Source organism: Camelus ferus, chromosome 31 (genome assembly GCF_009834535.1).
Source record: "Camelus ferus isolate YT-003-E chromosome 31, BCGSAC_Cfer_1.0, whole genome shotgun sequence".
NCBI lineage: Eukaryota > Metazoa > Chordata > Mammalia > Artiodactyla > Camelidae > Camelus > Camelus ferus.
The window spans coordinates 4,489,230-4,509,207 of record NC_045726.1 but is presented as its reverse complement, the minus strand read 5'-3'; the positions used below and the strand labels follow the sequence as shown (position 1 = coordinate 4,509,207).

Genomic DNA, 19,978 nt, shown 5'->3' with positions numbered 1-19,978 from the left:
CTGGGACCAGCTCTGAAGATGCCACTGACTTTCAGTCTGGCAACTGAGACAAAAATGGATACTTTCCACCTCTCCACACCCTCTGGACTTAACTCAGCCACCTGGATTTCCCTAATTAGGTCGACAGTCCTTATAAGAAGTCTTTTTTGCTGCACAGGCTGGGAATCTGAATGCCCTAGGGGCTCTGGACCTTCTCAAAGCTGGTGCTCCCCTCCGGGATGGGTGGTGCCTTGTCAGGGACTCCTTCTGGACTGCTGGGGACAATGGTGCCCACATTCAGAGCCTCATAGGTGTGCCCTGTGTAGGAGTCTGGCTGCATCCCTGGGCCTGGAATTCTGTGTGCTTCCTGTCTTTTATTGGCAGCAGCTCTCATAACCAGTGCAGAAGGAGTGTTTACTCAAGAAGCCAGGTGTGACATCTGTTGTCTTGAAAGCATGCAAAAGATGGGAAATAAATACTCCTTTTAAAAATTTCTCCTCAATCAGGAGTTTAAAGGTAACTAACTACTAGAATCAATGACCCTCTTAAAGAATACACAGAAATTCCTAATTCCACTTTCATTGTCTTTTATTAATCCAGGTTTCACTAACAGTCAACCTTCTAAATAGTAAACCTAGGGACTTCTGGCTCTAAGGGGTATCCGTTTCATAGCTACTGTTGCTGCGGGGTGTGTTTTCTCATTCTGTGTTGATTAGAACCCTTTTCAATTTTAGCATTTTCCTGGGTCTGAGAACCTCCACTGATTTTACTTGTCACTATATAGTTCTGGTGGCCCCTGTGTGAACTCTCATTCTTCATTCATTCAGAATACTACAGAATCACGTCTGTGTATCTTCTTTTCTACAAAAACATACATTTTAAAATACAATAATTATTTAAGGGAAAATCATAGGTCCTGTCAAATCGCCCATTACTTCCCTTCGTTTCATACGGAGAATTTTTCTGCAGAAGTCCACCAGCACCAACAAAAATATCTGACGTATGTTGGTGATCATTGTGTTACCCCAAATTTAACAAAAAACAAAAATAATCCAAACAAATACAATCTTTTCCCTCAGCAAGGTCAACAATTTTAGACAAATCCATGGACATATTGTAGCTTAATACTAGAGAAACTTTGGCTTGTCTTACTGACAAACTTTTATTGACGAAAAATAGTATCTTTCAAAGATACAAATCTCAGGAGTGTCTTATTTAATACTGACTCAATAGAGTAAATCAAGAGTGGTCAGAAATTGTGTAATTTCAAACCAATGAAGATGACTCGATGCTGGGCAAGGAAAACACAGTAGGGGAGGACAGAAAGAGGACTTTTTAAAAGAATGCAGACGAAAGAGCACCCGAGCCTTGCCCCAGGGCGGGCCTGGGGAGGAAGGCGACCCTCGCAGGGGTCCGAGTCCCGCGGGGGTCGGCGCGCTGCCAGAGGAACTCGGGCGGGTCAAGCCGCGGAACGCGCACGCGCGAGCGGAGGGCGCTCCTGCCGGGCCGGCGTAGGGGCGGGGCTTCGTCTGCGCGCTCGGGCCTGGGGGCGGGGCCTCCCCTCCTTCAAGGCGCCCGGCGGCGTGGTGTGGTGGTTGGTGGCCGTTGAGCCGGAAGCAGTCGGCGGCGCGCGGGCTCTCGGCCGGACGGGCTTCCGCCGGCCGCGGAGGCAGGATGGTGGGCGGCGGCGGGAAGCAGGCCCGGCGGGGAGGGGCCGCAGGTACCGCGCGGAGGGCGGGCGGCCGCGGGTTTGAGGGCGGCGCGGGGCGTTCGTCCCCGGCCTGGAGGGCCCGCTGCGCGCCGGGGTCGGAGCGGAGAGCGGCGCCTCGCGCCTCTGCGTCCTCTCGGGGCGGGCTCGCGCGGCCGGCGGCTCCCTCCGGGGCTGGCTTGACACAGCCTGGCTCCTCCTCTCCTCCCACCTCTCCCACCTCTGTCCGGCGGCCCCTGGCGCCGCTGGCGCCGCTGCGAGTGGGAAGGAGGGCGTGGCGAGCCCCGGGGCGCTGAGGTGGGGCCTCCCGGGCTCCTGCGGCCCGAGCCGCCCCCGGAGGCGGGGGGAGGCAGCGGAGGGTATTGGGCGCAGCGCCGAGCTCGGCCCGGCTGCGGGGGCGCGGGGAGGGGGCGTGGGGGGCGTCTTCTCGGGCTTTGCTGCCTTTTCACACGTCGTGTGACCGCTGCGGCAGACCCGGGCGGGAGAGGAGCAAAGTTTTCCAAAAATCCCTCTGGGCACGTTGTCACCTGGGAAGGTTGAGACGGCGCAGGGGGGCTTCACCCGCTGCCCAGCGCCGTGGTTTTGGGCGCTCTCCACCCCGGGCCACGCTTCCTGGGAACACAAGGCTGAAAGGACCGGGCAGCCTCTGAAGGGCGCAGCCGTCCTGAACTCTCGTTACTGGGATTTGGAGATGCACAGCTGAAAAAAATCCTATCTCCCTTTGAAGGGGCTGAGAGCTGCTTTAACGGAGTATTAGTTTCAGAAATAAAACAGGAAAAATGAAGATAAGTCTACAGAGGCTTTACTAACAGTAATGGTCAGCAGTTGTGTATTAAGTACGCCTGGCCTGTGTACTTTTACAAATAATTTATCCCTTGTAACAACCCTGTGATACAGGTATGCTTTTTTTTTTTGGTCAATGAGAAAACAAGTAACAGGTTAAGCAGCTTGCCCAAGGTGACACTGCTGGAGATGGGAAGAGTCAGGAATGAAGCCATTAATTAACCCTAACCATCACGCGAAACTTCCTTTCCGCAAGGTAGACGTAGCCTTTTCTTTCTGACATCTTAAGTTTGAGCCAGTCTTTGGAAGTCTAACCAAAGACAGTTACAAAAACAAGGGGAGGATGGGTCAGGACTTCGTTATGTTCCCACTGTTCTGTCAGTAGTTGGAGAGGCAGCCCACCTGGGTTTAGATCCCCATCCTTCCACTTTCCAGTTGGGGACCTAGGGGAAGTTACTAAATTTGAGTTTCCTGAGGTCTGCGGAATGTGGTTAATAGTATCGCGCTCCTGGGGTAGTCCTGAGGATTAGGTGAGTTAGTCCTTAGAAGGACTTTAGGGCAGTGGCCTGGTGCCGTAGTAAGTGCATAGCAGTGTTTATTACTTACTGTTTTTACTTTATTACTGTTTGCTGTTATCACCATCCATTTTTTGGCTCCATATTTCAACAGTCATATTTTGTTATGACTTCAGACAGACATGTTATAATCCTTGGAGTGATAAACTGTCACTGTAGGTCACAGCCCTCTTCTACCTCGTTTATTTAACAATAGGACAAAACCTGTGAACCCGTTGCACAGCCCGAGAATGGGGAGGCTGACGGTAGCCCTGCACCTCCACGCTCCTCACCGCTCTCTGCCTGCAGTCTTCTGTGCCCCCAGCGTGGCTGCCGCCCTCAGTTGTATGCTTCCCCTTGTCTTATTTTTACTGCTTATCACCTGTGAGTTTATGCCTGAACAGTACTTGTTGTTTCTGAACTTCATTAAAAGGCTGTTATGCTGCATATAACCTTCAGGGGCTTTCCCCTCACTCCATGTCACGTTGTTAAGGTTGATCCATATTGTGTGTGGCTGTCCTTCCTTTTCACCAAGCGTAACTCCACTCTCAAAGCCTTGTAACCGTTCGTTCTGCTGTCCATGGGGATTTTCATCTGTTCTGTTTTCTAAAAAATGCTGTCAAGAACATTCTTGTATCTGTCATCCAGTTAATAAGTACGTTTTGCAGACTGTGAACTATACCTAAAATAACATCAATAAACTTGAGCCTGTGGGAGGAATGTAAATATGAAACATCGGGTTAGATTTCTCAGCCTTAGCCCTGTGGCCACTTGGGCCGGGTAAGTGTTTGTAGGGGCCTCTACTGTGCACTGTGGGATGTTTAGCAGCGCTGCTGGTCCCCACCCTCAATGCCAGGAGCAGCCCCCCCCCCCCCCCGATTTATAAGCTCTCCGGATATTACCCGGGGGGAGCAGAATGGCTCCCAGCTGAGAAGCACTGACTCGGATGGGAAGCGAAGAATCTGGAGAGAAAGAGTCTAGGTTCCTATTGAGAACAGCGCACTGCCTCTTGCAGGGCTGGAGATGAGTAACCTAGCTGAGCACTCTGTCTTTATGAAAATTTACCAGGGATGTGACAGGCCTCATGAAGCCTGGCGTCCTTGTGGAGTGAACCTGCATGGCAGAGATGCTAGAGGTGACTTCTGTAGCTGGTTCTGGCATTAAACGGCCTTTTGTGAAATAATTGTCTTAACTAGTTGAGTCCTCTTGTGTCTAGTTGTTTCTGGCGGTTCTGCTTCTGTTGTGAACTGGTGCTGTTTAAACGAAGGGCCTGCTGGCTTCCTGTTCACCAGAACGAGGCAAAGCCCGCTCTTCCCCTGCGCTTTACCTTTTCTTTTATATTTTTTGGTTTTTTGTTTTCTGTGTTTCCATTGTCTTAAGGAAATATGTTTAAAGACTTGCTGAGTGTGTCCCTCTTTTTTTTTTTTAAGAGTTTAGGAAGTTTAATAGGTACTGCTGTAGGTAACAGCGGGCCACACAGATGCGAGGTGCCTGCGTGTGTCCCTCTTGACACCTGTATTTTATAAACTCTTCTTTCCTTTTTTCCTTGCCCCAAAGAATCCCCAGATTTTACTCAGAAATACCATTTAAGTTGAGTTTTAAAGAAAACACATGTATCTCGTAGAGTTGGGTGAACAAAACTGAGCAGTGCTATTAAGCAGTTACTGAAATTAACTCCTGGAGAAACAAAGCTTCATCTGCCGATTTTCAGTGTGAAAAAGCAGCTGCCGTGAAGAGGAGCAAATCCTGTGCAGCTGACGTCCCCAGTGACCTGCGAGAAGAAGTGGAACGCCACTACAGGCTTCCTCTGCCTGAAGACTTCTATCACTTCTGGAGGTTCTGTGAAGGTCTGGATCCTGAGAAGCCCGCTGGTGAGTTGCTCCAGAATCCTTCGCCTGTTTCTGTCGGGGAAAGAGTAGGAAACCAGACCAAGGGTCTAAAAAGTTCATGGAAAAGGAACTTTCCCAAAGATGTTTCCAGTGAGAGAATTAGAAAGTTGTGCTGTAATAATGTCACCATCACCTGTCATGCTAGCAGAGGTGAATTCACAGCTTGCTTTCATGAGTGTTGGAGGAAAACAAGCACCCGCTTGGACATGTTGCAGGGGTTTCAGCATGACTGACTCAGCCGTGCTGCCCCCAGGGGAACCGAAAACCATGTTCAACGAAATGGAAACAAAAAATAGAAAATGGCTTAAATGCTCATCGGTGACACATCTATTCAGTGGATGTTTGTAGTTTTAAAAGAATGAGGCAGATTTCTAGGCAGCGATAAAGTACTGTGCCTGACGTAGTTTAAGTGAAAAAGGGGAGATCACATAGCATACGCTTCCATTGGTATCTGTCAGTCAGGGATGCACCCACCGCCCCATGCTTCCTGCGAGCCTGCACTGTCTCTGAAAGATGCAGAAAGAGCTGATGATGTGGTAACAGAGTTACTTTTCGTCCATACCCCCTTGTACTGTTTCACCGTCTGAACGTGAGGTTGGAGGTGAAGCAGCCCCACGCACTGTGGATGGAAACGCGCGTTGGGAGATGGCTGGGTTCCGGCGGTACGTCCAGACACTTGGACTGTGTGCAGCAACACGCATGGCTGTGTCCATCGTGTATCAGCGAAGGTGTTCCCCACAGCACTGTTTGGAATAGAAAAGAATAAGAAACAGTAAATGCCTGTCAGCAGTATAACAGACGTATCTATGATGAAACGCCACTGTGTTTCCCGTGCTGTTAAAGACACGTTTACTAGCGTGGGAAACACTCAAGATTTAAGTGCGGGCAGGTTGGAGAACCAAAAAGCCTGCAAAGCGGTGTGGCCTCTCTTTCAAATAGCTGTGCGTTTGTATCCGTCGGTGGAGGAGGGATGTGATTACTGTGTACCAGACTAGAACCTGGCTATTTCTGGCTAATGAGATGGGCCGTTTGAGGTGTTTTGTTACTTTAAAACTTAGCTGTGCCAGCCTGAGCTCCAACTGAGTGGAACTGCTTTTCCCTCCAAATAAACCGTCTCTGGGCCTTTTTTCACATTGTTGCCTCTTCCAGAAATTTTCCTCCCCCTCCATCCCCACCTTCTTGCATCTCCAGAACCTGCCTGCAGTGTCTTCATCCCTTTTAGAGAAGCAGCGAGGGCCTGTCTGATGTGGTGACAGTGTCCATTTGAGCAGACTTGACTCTGGGTTTACCTAACGCTTGTGATCTGTGAAGGACAGAATGCAGATGCATCCGGGATTGGGGTTCGCCGGGCGGACAGTCAGGGAGGCAAGAATCCAGAGTGAGGATTAGCCGAGGGGGAGGGAAGGTGAAGGAAACAGTCTCATTAAATACGTTTTTAATTAAATTATTGACCTTCATTTGCCGTCTGTCTTGACTCTCCCTTGATCTGGGTGTGCTACAGAAGTTCGAGGCCAACGACAACATAGTAGTGAGGCGCGGGGAGTGGGCAGCTCTGAGATGCCCGTAGGGACACAGAACAGCCTTGTTTTGGCCAAAGTAAATAGCTGTGTGGGGTGTAACCAGGGGTGCAGGTGAGAGGAGACCCCAAACGTGCGGCCCGGCTTCCCTGCACTGCGTTCATTACCCCTGAGTCTCCCCAGCTCACGGCTTCACAGGTAACTGGAGGTCTTGTACTGGGGAAGCTCTGTTTTCAGACAGTTGCTGAGATGTTTTTTCCAAGTGAAAGGCATTATTTCCTTTTTGCCCCCAGAAAGTTACTGTCTAAATAAGCGTATTTAATTTACAGATTCACTGTCTGCCAGCCTCGGGCTTCGGTTAGTGGGCCCTTATGATATCCTGGCGGGAAAACATAAAGTGAGGAAGCCGGCACGCCTGAACTGCAACCTCCACTGGAGGTTCTACTACGACCCTCCCGAGCTCCAGACCATTATTGTTGGAGATGGTAACACCCAGTTCCACATGGGCTATTTCAGGTAAAGGGTGTCTTCTCCTCCTCTGAGCACGCTGCTGCCCCTGAACTGCACAGGGCGGGCTCGCCCCTGCTGGTGGGCGATCTGCAGTTCCTGCTGGGCTCCCCGACCTGCCTGCCTCCCCTGGGCTGGGTGCCCTTGTTAAGGTTAACCTCGCCAGCTTTTCCTCTGTGGTTATAAACCTTTTTCCTTTGGGGTTCAGAAGAGCTCTTTTAGGGAAGAAGGGTAAGTCAGGGCAGCTGCTGTGATATAAGCTGGCCGTGTGCTCCCCAGGGCCGTAGCATTAAGAACGTGCTCTGGGGTCAGACTGGGGCTGCTGATTGTTACCCGGGTGACCCTGTGCCAGTCCTTGGTGCCTCTGACTCTCCGTGACGCAGTTTCCTCCTGTGGAAACGAGGATCAGCGTCACACGCACCTAATGGGAGACTTAGGAGGAGTAAGTGGGTAACGTGCGAGGTGGGGGCAGGGAGACAGCTGTCCACTTTGCAGAGGTGCGGTCGTTAGAGCCGAGGTGCAGAGGACAGGGCGTGCTCAGACCTGGGGCTGGGCTCCACCTGTAACTTCCCAGGCCCTTGGCTGGGTCACCTGGTCTCTTTGCTGGTTTCCTCCGTTGTAAAATGAAAGGACGTGGTTGTATGTGTGAATCGGATCCTTCCACCTGCAGTGTTTCATAGTCCTCTCTGTCCTGTTTCTTTCTGTTTCCCACCTTCTTCCCCACCCCCGACTCCAGGACTGGGACAGAGATGATCGAGTGTATCTTCCCCTCCTTCTTTGACTTTATTTGACTTTGTGGGACTTGAAAGGCTTTATTCCCCCTTCTTTGTATGTGGCTATAAAAGTAACGAGGTCCTAAGCGTCTTTAGGTTCTGTTACATAAATACAATTTGTCATAGATATTTCTAAGAAACTTAGAGCTTAAACTTGGGAAATTCATTGGCAGTTTTTAAAAACATGCGGGTATAAAATGTAGATCTAAAATTCTACTTTTCTGATGGTGTACATTATGGGCAGCTGAATTTGTAATATCTTTTGCTCAACAGGGATTCTCCTGATGAACTTCCTGTATTTGTTGGTACAAATGAAGCAAAGAAAAACTGTACAATTGTTCAAAATGGAGATAATGTGTTTGCTGCAGTCAAGTAAGAAAATGCTTTATTTCAGTCCCTCCCCTATATTTGTTCACAGTTTCTGTGCTGTGTCAGTCAGCCCCTCACTGAGGGGAACTGGCGCAAAGTTGTTTTAGGTTTCTTGAGTTCACTTCCATGGCTTTTGCAGACATTTGTCCACGTTAAACTTCTCACAAAACAGTACACCTCTTATATAACTGATTATTTAATGAAATATTACTTAATCTTGGCCTCATTTGTTCTCTGGCAAAATGACAAGATTTTTGCTTGTCCCTGCGAGGCGTGTCCCCACCCCATCATGTCTGAGTGGGAGGTGGCCTTGTGCCTGCGGCCCCGCCCGGCCGGGGCCAGAGCAGCCCAGTGGGGACAGGAGCACGGCCCAGTGGGTTCTCCTCCGCCTCCCTGACTTCAGGGCCCCACGCTGCCCGAAGGAAGCTGTCCCGCGTGGGGCCTGCGGGGACGCTCGTGTGGGTGATGCGGGTGATGCGGGCTGCATGTGGGCGCCAACAGGCGGGGAGTGTGCGGCCTCAGACTCGGTCCCAAGACGCTGGCACGGCTGTGCAGCTGACTCTAATAAAGTGAAGAAGGCACCTTGATCACCTTAAATGTAGCAGGTGGAGCGTGTTTTGTGTGGCCTTTCTCATTACCCTACTTTTTAAAGACTTCTGTTTCCTGTGACTTGGTAGCACAGATTTGCAGTAAACAGAACTCAGTCAGCGGACTGCAGGGTATGCACCAGCACGGTAGATGCCCCCAAGGGCTCTTTCCTTCTGATAACGCTGAGATTTACATAAAATGCTGCTTGCAGATTTTAACTATGTAGTTCTTTACACCCTTCAGATTTGGTGCTGAATTTAAATTTGGTGCCGTCTTCACTGGAAACTAGTTGCTTGTCTGCTCACTGTGTGTCTCCTGCACTCACCCACCTGCTCCGTGGTGGATGCACCATAAACCGTGCATTCAGTCCACACACACCTGGACATGCAGAAACAGCAGAGGTCTCACTAGTGCCCTTGGTCTTATTAAAAAGAAAGATAACAGTTGTTGTCTAAAATAATCCAAGATTGTTTTGGTGTTTTTTTTAGCTTATTGGAGAACATAGAAAAGGAAAAAGGAAACAAAAATACATTGATGGGAAGTTTATAATGTAGGTGCAGACCAGCAAGTGAAAATCTGAATACCTAATGTTATTACACACAGAATGTTTTCTACCTCTGACAGTTTATCTCAAACATAGAGGTAAAAAGGTTGCAATGCTTTTCAAGTATTAATTACAGGATAGAGTACATTTTTTTGAGACTTAAGTCAACTGATCAGACAATTTATTTCTATATCAGCCCGAGTAAGGTCTTTTAAGGCAGACCATTTGTTACAAAAAATTGTTTTTGTGCTCAGGGAAACTAGTTCTCTTTGTGTAAGATTTAATAGTAGCCAAAGAAATGCAGATACAGCCAGCAAAGAAGAGTAAAAATTAAAGAACGAAGATACCCAGTGATGGTCAGGCTGTGAGAAACCTTTCTGACACAAGAGCTAATTGTAAAATGTGGATGGAGAGCAGCTGGAATAAGGTTGTTTAAATATTTCATCCAAGGTTTCCTGACAGGTAATTAACACCGCCCGGCCTGTGCTGCACTTAACTCGGCAACTCCCTTTCTAGCTGTTTACCAGAAGGAATTTTGGTTGGGTGCACAGATGACTGTGTATATTACAGTTTATAAAAATGAAGAATTAGGAAAAGCATACATATCCAGCAGTAGAGAAAATTAGGTGAATACCCATAGAATGTCCATACCGTGTGACACCAGGATGTTGGTCTGTGGACTTGGGAAAGTGTGTGACACGTCCTGTGAAGAGGTCACAGGACAGAGCAGTGGAATGGTTCCGGGTTCCCCTCCTCTGATGCACGTAGGGAGGGTCTAGATGATTCAAGGTTGTAAAGTACTTGCCTTTGGACAGCAAGGCTAGCGATGATTTTCTTTCTATTCTGTTGTTTTCCTTAGAGTAATTGTGGCAGTAGTTTGGACCTCTCAGACCTAAAAGGTTGTGGGCCCTGGGGGGGTCTGCTGACAGCTCCAGGCCATGCTGCTGAGTTAACGCTGCCGGGAGCTTCGGGCTCCTGTTCAAGGCGCTGTGCGCAGCTCCACGCCGACGCGTTCGGACCGGGACTCAGGAACATTTCCTAAAGGACATGTTCCAGGTGTCAGTGTGGCCCCAAACGTACTGCTCTCGTTTTAATTTTACAGTTTTAAAAATTCATTTTAATGAATAAACATTCTTCTTAGTGAACATTTAACGCACGGTTACTTCGTGCAGGGCCCAAAGGCCGTGCAGAACGTCTAGTACTTAGTAAACGAGTAAGTGGAGCCTGTCTGGTGACCTTGGGCCGGGACACGCGGGTAGGGGGCTGCTTTCCCCTCGCCTGCTGCCCCCACGCGCTCTGCCTCCCCCTGCCGGGTCATGCGGGCTTATTGTCACGGGCTGTGATTCCTCAGACACTGTCTCAGAGTGAGTATTTCTGACCAGGAACCGGGGAGTCGGATGTGCACTCAGGTTAGAAGCCATGAAGTAAGCAGCAGTGATCAAACGGTGGGGTGGCCCCAGGGGTGCCTGACGGCCCCTTAGGAGGCCTGTGAAGTCCAGACTCTTGGTGATGATGGGATGTGGTTCTCCCACCAACGGCACAGAGGTGGGGGCAGGCAGATCCTGGCAGCACCTCGACAGGGACCAGGGCAGTGGCCTGGGTTAGCCGTGGATGGTGTTGCAGGAGTGACAGGAGGCGGGTGTCATTAAGGACCTTGGGGATGGAGCAGTGACGGTGTATTGCATCCCCACTGCTGCCGTCACAGCGTGGTGACATCCTGTGTGACAGGGTGGGAGGCAGGGGAGAGGCATGTTTGCGTACTTGGGTGTTTTGGTCTGTCTCAAGGAACGGGGTCTGTGGGGCTGGGCTGTGGGCGCAGCTTTTCTCGGCTTCGCTGGAGAGAGTGACTGGCCGACACTGATTATTCTAACCTGAGTATTGGGCAGATGTTTTCGCAAATAAACCCATGGAAATAACGGACTGTGTGGCCAGTGGTAAAATTTAAGATTTCAAAAGCAAAAACTGGAATTGGGGAAAGTTGTCACCACCATTGTGAGCCTATCACCTTCTCATTTCCTGAAGACTTTTCTTACGAGATTGTGACTGTTTCACACTGTGACAAGATGGAGTAAACCTGATGTGACAAAGCGTCAGTCTTCGGGAATCTGCGTCAGCCAGCGCATGGTGTGCCCCCTGCTGGGGCCCCGCGGCGTCTCCCGTCAGGAGTGACGTCACAGCGCGCGTGTCTGGTTGCCCCTGTGTGCGCGGCAGCTTGAAGCCCCCCAGAGCATGGCGCTGAGACAGACGCCTCGTGAACAGGAAGCAGTCGTGTCACGTGATGGGGGCAGCCCTGCCTCCAGTGCCTGCCATGCAGGTGGTGGTCTCCCTGGAGAAGGGGGTTCAATCAGGGCCTGATGGGGAGGAGCGGGAGGAAGGGCGCTGTGGATGCGGGACCAGGATGTGCTCCAAGTGAGGACAGCAGCTCGGAGCGCTGGGGTCCCCGAAGGGGCGGTTCAGTGTGACTGTGGCTGTGCTGGGGTCAGAAGGCAGGGATCCTGGTGGTCGTGGCTTGGGGGCACTTCAGTTGCTCACGCTAGTTCTCAGCCCAGGGTGGCTGGCGGTCCTCTGCCTCCGTCCTTGACCTGTGAGGCGGGCGTCAGAGCAGCAGTCTGCCCGCGTCGGGGGCGGGGTGGCCCGGTAGTGGCCACGGGAGTGACCAGCGGGCGCTGCTGCCGGCTCTTCGTTTTCCTTGCTCTGCTGGCCCGAGTCTTAGCGTAAAGTTACTTCTGTAATGGGCATTGACAGATTGTACACATTTAAAATTTATTTTGGATTGTGCTTTTGTATCAGCTTACAAATTAGTTTTGCTTTCCTTTTGTATTTTTAAAACTTAACACAGATTGAAAATTTTTTTTAGTACCTTCAAACATTTACTTATTTATTTTGGTAGGGGGAAATAATTTATCCTTAGAGGAGGTACCGGGCTTGAACCCAGAACTCACACGTGCAGGGCACGTGCTCTGCCACTTGAGCTGTACCCTCCCCCCCTTAACACAGAGTTGAAGGTAGCATTTAGGAAAACCTGCTGAGCCTTTATTATAGATGACCTTCGGCTCTTGAAAAATAAAAAGCCCTTTTTGGTGTCTTTTCCTCCATTACATCAGACTCCAAGGCAGCACGCCGTGTCTTGCTGACAAGGGATGCAGTGTAAGCTTGGCTCAACCTGAGCTTTTTAAACATCGTCTCACGTCTGTTGTGGGCGCTGCGGAGACAACACCCGCACGGCGTCTGCGGCTGCTGTGACTGGCAGCCGTTGATTAATGCTGCTTTTCTCTCGTTAGAGATTTGGAGAGGACTTTGTTACGCATCCCGCAGTCCTGCTCTCAGATGGACTCTGCTGTCTTTAACTTCGCTCCCCTACCTTCCCGAGATCTGCGTGTTTAGTACAGCAGCCTGCATACTAATGAGGGCTTTTACTTCTTTTTCAGATTATTTTTGATGAAAAAACTTAAAGAAGTAACAGATAAAAAGAAGACTAGTCTCCTGAAAAACATAGACGAGAAGCTCACAGAAGCAGCCCGAGAACTGGGGTTCTCCCTGGAACAGAGGAGCATGAAGATGCGACAGAGAGATAAGAGGGTGCGATCTGGGTCCGGCAGCTCCATGCTGCTGTGTTAATAGGGGTTTTTCCTCTCGATCCCTGCCCAACATGGGCCCCTCCAGGGCTGCCCAGCACCTGCCCCACAAGGGCCTGTGGGTCATCAGCTGGGCTGGGCTACGGGACGTGGGGCTGCAGAGCTCAGGCTGGTGCTACCCACGCTTGAATTTGGGTTGACCAGCTACTCATTTCACAGACGAGTAAAGGCATCTTTGTATGCAATGTTTATTTAAATTTGTTTAACGGCTAAGGTCTGTTGCTCCTGTGCAGGGAGTTTGAGGGGGGTAGGTTTGTGAAGGTATGCCTTAAAGCCTGTGTAGTTGGCCCCTCAGGGCAGGGGGCTCCTGAGAGACGGTGCATCCTGGGACACGGGAAGTTTCTCCGGGGAAGTGTGCACCAGCAGTCCTCTCTCAGGGATGTATCGAGCCTGTCAGTGTTTCTTTTTGCTTCTCCCCTAAATGCCAGCAGTGTGAGTGGAGCTCTGCAGACAGCAAGTACTTCTGGGTTTTGGATCCTTTGGGTTTGTCACTTATGAGTGTCAGAGCAAGTCAGCAGAGGAGCTAGAGGAATTCTGCTCTGGGGTAAATGAGGACTCTGCAGTTCATCCTTAAAACCTCTGGGTGGAGGGACATTTATCCCCGGAGCGTGGATGCCCAGTCTCTCCTCCCGCTCCCCGCTGTCTCCCGCGTCTGGTCCATCTGGTCAGTCTAGTCCGAAAAAGCTTCAGTTCCCCCGGTATATACAACTTAGTGATCAGTCTCTGTGTGCGACAGTAACACCCGCGTTGTAGCGTGACCTGTCCTTGCCAGTGCTGCTCCGACCAGTCTCTGGTCTTTCCCCCTGATGTGTATAAAATGACCTGTTGCTGTTTTCATCAGCTTCTCTTTGATTGTAACGGACGTTAGTTCTCATTTGTCTGTCCCTTGTGAACTGCCTGACCCACGTCCATTTTCCCGTCAGGTCAGTGTGGTCTCTTCCTGTGTTTTGATCTGGGTGTCAGTCTTCTGCGTCATCTGTAAGACTCGCTTTATAGTTTAAAGGTGCTAATTTTCATTGACTTTATTGTTACGTGTATATGTTGCATCGTCTTCATCAGCTAATTTGTCCTGATGTTGTTCTTGGTTTTCACTTGAGCTTCTTTAATGTAGTCAAACCTGGAAGCCTTTTCCTTCTCCAGCCCCAAATCATGAAAATGTTTGCCTTTTCTTTTAGTAGTTTCATGGTTTTACATTTAATCCTGAAATCCAACTGCAAGTTATGTTGGTATTGAGAGTAAAATACAGCATAACGATGACTTCGTTTGTTTTTCCCCAAATGGTGAGCGGTTGTCTGGGAACTAGGTTTGAATAACTGTCCCCTCTGTCACTTGGTTAGAGGCTGTGGTCGCGCCTGGGTCTGTCTGTGAGAATTCCCACTTCGTGGAAGCTCACTGGTTCGTTATGGTTAGTTATTTGTCTCCATAAAGGGCACCAAAACGAGCACCTGTCTCACTTCGGGGCAGTTAGCTCACAGGTCAAAATGGGGGTCTGAGTTTCACTGGATGGAGAGGAGTTCGTTCCTCGTCTCCCTGCTGACAGCCGTGCCGCCTCCTCCCGGGCCCAGCTCCTTGGGGCTTCTGCCCAGGAGACCCCTGGGCCTGGAGTGGAACCCCTGCCCCTCCCTCCTCCTGTGATGGGGTGTGCTGCCCCGGGCGCCCCCCAGCAAACAAGTGCCCAGGATCTCACTGTCACTCACCTCCAGGGCTCGACTTCTCGCTTGTTGTAAAGAAAAGAATGTTACGCTTTTGCCCTGGGTCCAAACTGACTGAAATGCGAGGGCACTGAGTGTTCTGACACGAGGCTTGAGGGATGTGTGTGTGCTTTGTTTTGGGGGGTTTCTTCCCTGTGTTGTTTTTGTCTGTTTACCACGACTACATTTTTTTTCCCTTTTATTTAGGTCGTGACAAAGAGCTTTCACGGGGCAGGCCTGGTTGTCCCAGTGGACAAGAATGACGTTGGGTACCGAGAGCTCCCCGAAACGGATGGTAGGTGTCCCTCGCGAAGTGTGTTAATACGGGCTGTCCTGTACTGAGAGCAGGGTACACACGGGCCTTCTGTGGGACGGTCCCCGCACCTTGATGGCGAGGAGCTTGGCTTCTAGGGTCACTGAGGCCTGAACTGAAGCTGTTGGCAGCTGTGTAATCTTGACAGGTTGCTGCAACTTACTAAGCCGCGTCTCCTTCTCTGTGAACGGTTGATGGCGAACGCCCTTCACAGGGGTCGGGTGCTTAGCGCGCTGCTCGCCTGGCAGCAGAGGCGTTAGGTGCGCAGATTCAGAGAACTCTAACCTGTCGTCTTGCTGACATGGCTGAACTGTTTGAGAGCCCTTGACATTAGAGTCAGCTTGGATGCGGTCATGACAGCAGCATGTAAGTCCTTTGTGAGAAGCTCTCATCTGTGTGGTCTACCTTTTAGAAGCTTGTTTGGCCTTTGGAAGCCCAAGACCCTGAGCTGCTCTGTGTGTAAGTGTAAACCCTCTTTGAAGACGGGCTGTTCACGCACAAAATCTGATGGTTGGAGTGCTGAAGAAGGGGGGTAAGCGGGTTCCTGGCGCTCCCCCCTGCCCTCCTCTCTCTCGCACCTGGAGCAGCCGCCTCGGCGTTCTCTTACTCACCATCCTGTTCCAGGGGACGGAAGTCAGGGAAACCCAGTCAGACAGACCCAGTCAGACTTCCTCAAGGAAGAACCAGGCGCCCCCGTCCCGCATCTCCAGCACCGGCCCCCGCTTCTCCCAGCTGCGCTCCCGGCTGTGGCTGACCTGCCGCTGGGGAGGCCGTGCCACGTGGGAGCCCCTGGCCACACGTGGTCACCAGCACCCCATGTGTGGCTGCTGCAGCTTGGCTGAATTTGTAACTCAGCTTATTTTAATCCATTTAAATGTAAAATGTGCAGCACTGTTTAGTTTTTCTTACACTGTAGAAATGATACTGTTCTGGATATACTAGGTTAAAGTAGATACCGTAAAATTAATCTCATATTTCTTAATACGGATGCTACAAAGAGTCAGGTTGCATGTGTGGCCTGCGTTCCACTTGCCGGCCGTGCTGACGTGTCCCGTGTCTCCCCCCAGAAGCCGGCGGTGGAGGGGTCTGCCTGCCCACCATGCTCCCATCCCCCCATCACCTCCTGTGCTGCATGAAGAGCTCCGCTCCCTGCCTTGTTTGGGAGCATGGAGAGGGGCGCCTTACTGAGGTCATGGTCCGCAGGATGTCGGGTGCACAAGACACCCAGGGCCCTAGAGCCGGCCTGTTACCCCCATGTGTGGTGCTGGCTGTTATGTCCGAGCTCATTTGTATTTACTTCCTTCTTCTAACGCTGTAGAGATGAGAGCCCCCTGTGGTTTAATTACCGTGAGTGAGCAGTGGTGGCAGGACCTGGCGTCCCGCTCTCGCCTCGTGTTGTCTGCGGGAGCTGTGCGCCCGTGTCAGGTCTCCATTGAGTTTGTCCCTCTTACACGTAACGCTAATGCATTGACCTGGCCGGTGAGGTGCTGTTTATGGGCGTCATGGTTGACGATGCCCGGGGCTGGGGCCACAGCAGCATTCAGTCCTACCCAGGCCCTCCACGGCGGGTCTTGTTCTTGGGGACCGGGGACCTGCTCTGACTGGAGCCCACCAGCGGCAGGGCGACTCTGTGCCCAGCCAGCTGGGGTGGTGGCCAGGAGAGGAGACGACAAGGCTCCTGCATCACAAGAGTGTTTGCAGGGTCGTATGTCAGGCTGCTCAGGCCCTGGTCAAGCGGGGCTTCTGTTACCTGACCTCTTGTAGACGCTCACAGGTAGAGGAACGAATTTGCCCTCGTGCCGGGGTGACCTCAGCGCCTCCATCTCTGTCCTTACTGGGTCTGTAGCCTGGTCACCCTCCAAGGCGAGTTTCTTGTCTGGTCCACATGTGACTTGCCCGGGTGAACACAGAAAACATGACATCAGAAAGTGATACACTGGTAGGGGTACAGTGCGTGCCTAGCAAGCACGAGGTCCAGGGTTTGGTTCCCAACGCCTCCATTAAAGTAAGTAAGTGAGTGAGTGAGTAAGTAAGTAAAAGTAAGTTAAGTAAGTAAGTAAGTAAAGTCAATCAGTCAGTCAGTCAGTCAATAAGTCAATAAATAAATAAATACATACATACATACATTCAGCCTAATTACCCCCCGCAAAAGTGATACACTCTCAGTTATCTGCTCACAGAGGACAAGCGGGTCCTCACTGGGTGCCAAGCCTGTGGGGTTCTGAGGCTGCGTCCCCGTGGGCGCGGGGGGAGCCGCCTCCACCCTGAGCGAGATTTCTGAAGGAAGCTGGCCGGATCAGCCTCCTTGCAGTGACTGGCATGGATTTTTTTCTGGAGAAGAGCGTGAACTTCATGAAGCTTATGTAAAATCACTTTTAAGAGGTTTCAAAGCAATAAATGTCCTGTTTATGGTCAGGAACAGAGGTGACAGGCAGCACCTGTCCAGTGTAGAGGTGACCTGCTGTGGCAGGGAGGGGACAGTCTCACTCCAGGACCAACACAAGCAAGCTGTGTGGCATCAGCGCTGAGTGACGTGGGTGGCGCCCGGGCCCTGAGATTAATGCCCTGGCGAGCTTCACCGCTGTCATCAGCAGACGGTATAGTTGGTATTGCGACAGCATTGTGCCTTGGGCCTGAAAATGGTGTCATGGGTGCCAGGCGTCACCGCTCACGTCTGGCCCCATGTGGCTTGTGTCCTGCTGCTCTGAGTGGCAGGCGTCCTGCTCCATGTCCTGCACCACGGGGAGCCTCGTCTGGTGGGAGGGAGGAAGCCCGGCCCGGTTCGGTGGTTCAGGCGGGAGCTGGCGCACGCTGGTGTCCAGGAGTAGCGGACAGGCTGAAAGCCGAGACACAAACCCTGAGCCGCCTGGCTCCGTGTAGGTTGATGCTTACGGGTCTCTCTGCTTGGGACTCAAGTAACACTGCGGCCGTGGCCCACCTGCCCCGCTTTGGTGAGCGTACTGGTAAAGGGTTAATTCCACGGTGAGTTCTTGTCTCTTACATCGTCTTTTTCTGTGCTGTTGTCGATCTGGATTTTTTAAACCCAGCACCTAGTATGGACGAGCCCAGGGAAGGGCTCCCTGTGTTCTGTCACCATGCTGGTTTTGGTTTCAACCGTTTAAGGATGGAAGCACATTGTCCTTGAGGGCAGCTACAGTCAAGGGGGCCAGGGTGGGCCGTCGCTGCAGCCCCCTGACTAGCCTGGGGGAAATCTCTGCGAGCTTGTGCAGTGTGGGATGGCAGCGTGACCCACTGCAGGGTGGTCACGCTCGGCGAGCACGTGGTCCCTCCGTGGTTAACTAAGCCACTTCCTTGCCTTTGAGTCTGAAGTGGAAAAATAATAAAATTGCCGTTGTGGAGCTGTGCTCGGGCGGTCACAGGAGGAGAAACCCGGCTTTTGTCCTGTGAAGGTGGTGACAGGAAGCCTGTCTTTGGTGTTTTTCAGCCAGCCTCAGGAGGATCTGCAGGACCATCGCCGAAGCGCCCAGTGATGACGAGAGACTCAGGGCGTTTGCACCCGTTCAGGAAATGGTGACGTTCGTGCAGTTTGCTAACGATGAATGCGACTACGGGATGGGGCTGGAGCTGGGGACCGACCTCTTCTGTCATGGTTCCCACGTGAGTGACGACAGCCCTGCCCACTTCTGTCCCCAGGTCCAGCACGGGTGGGGTGTGGATGCAGCTTGAATTTCAAAACGGACTTGTGGACATGACTTCTAAGCAGATGTTCCGAAACTTTTTCATTTGACATTCATCTTGTGTTCCGGCCAAGGTGAAGGAATGAGGTTTTTGCCTCCAGGTTTATGTTACTGACTTTACTCATCAGCTGTGTAGACAGCCGTGCCCTTCAGTGCTGTGGGGCATGCGGGTCCTGGGCCCCATTTCACTGTTTAGGGGGGTTGTTCCTGTGCTCGAAGTCCTAGGTGAAGGGGAAGTGCTACTTTGAAGTCTGTCCTCAGGGTTTAAAACGCAGGAGGTGCCGTTTCATCAGTGTCCATTTGCTCGTTAAGGAGGGAAAACCTACTTAAGAGTTAAACCAGCGGTGACTCAGCTGCCCCAGTCTCGGGCTCAGAGAGCAGCAAGGGTGCGGGATGCCCCGTCACACCCTCCCGGGGCCTGAGGGCATTGTTCTCACCGTCCTGCTCGGTCCACATGGCGTCCCCGTCTCGTCAGGTGCAGGGGGTCCCAGAGACACTGAACAGGGGCCCTGGGGGCTTTCTGAGCACAGCTGGGCACCCCACACCCCAGGTGTCACTGGGTTCCCGATGGGTCCTGAGCATCGCGTTTCTGGGAAGTTACTGGGTCAGGCTGAGGCCGCTGCCCAGGGGCCCGTCTGGGGGACTGCGCCCTTCTCAGGGGGTCGCTTTCAGTAAACAGCCACAGCGGTTAACGGCCAGGAAGCGTGAGCCAACCTAACAGCCCATCAGCGCTCGGGACGCGACGTCATAGGCACGTTGAGGTTTCTTTGGAGACTGACTGTGACAGCAGTCGTCTGGGTCCCTTGATAAACCTTAGGCAGTGACTTTCGGGACGGAGGGTAACAGGAGACAGTGGGCAGGGGTGGAGGTCGTACTGACAGTCGGCTCACAGACAGAACCTGAACTGCAGGGACTGACTGCAGAGAAGGGAAAAGCATCTGAGCATATCTGGGGCAAAAATGGGTTGATGAACCTTATTTAAGGGAATTGGGAAGCTAAAAATTTAACTTGGTTTTCTGCATTTTCCTCAAGACAGGCCGCCAGTCCTGTGGGCCTGGGGCCGACGGCCGGGGCTGGTGGGAGCTCACTGCCGTGACGGGGGAGGCACTCCAGCCCCCGTCTGGGCTGTTCCATGAGTGCTTCTCCAGGGGATTTTCTGCTGAGTCTTCTTCTTAATGTTTCCTCCTTTTATTTTTCAGTATTTTCATAAAGTTGCTGGCCAGCTTTTACCTCTTGCATATAATCTGTTGAAGAGGAATCTCTTTGCAGAAATTATCGAAGACCACCTGGCACACAGAAGTAAAGAGGACGTGGACCAGCTCGCAGCGTGAGCGCAGTGGCCTTGGGTGTACAGTGTTTTGAAGCATTAGTATTAGATGTGACTTTTGTTTTTAAGGAATACAGAAAATAAATCGATGGAAACACTTTTA

At 51.5% G+C, this 19,978-nt stretch overlaps 1 protein-coding gene across 1 annotated transcript; it reads left to right on the top strand.

Annotated features, from left to right (window-relative positions):
• Window positions 1-1,638: 1,638 nt before the first annotated feature.
• Window positions 1,639-19,978, top strand: LOC102517281 (histone PARylation factor 1). The gene is given in 9 exon segments (XM_032470807.1): window positions 1,639-1,673; window positions 1,675-1,699; window positions 4,736-4,895; window positions 6,760-6,946; window positions 7,984-8,082; window positions 12,640-12,790; window positions 14,745-14,832; window positions 18,296-18,468; window positions 19,748-19,978. Coding segments are annotated over 9 exon segments (1,035 nt in total). The 5' UTR covers window positions 1,639-1,653; the 3' UTR covers window positions 19,880-19,978.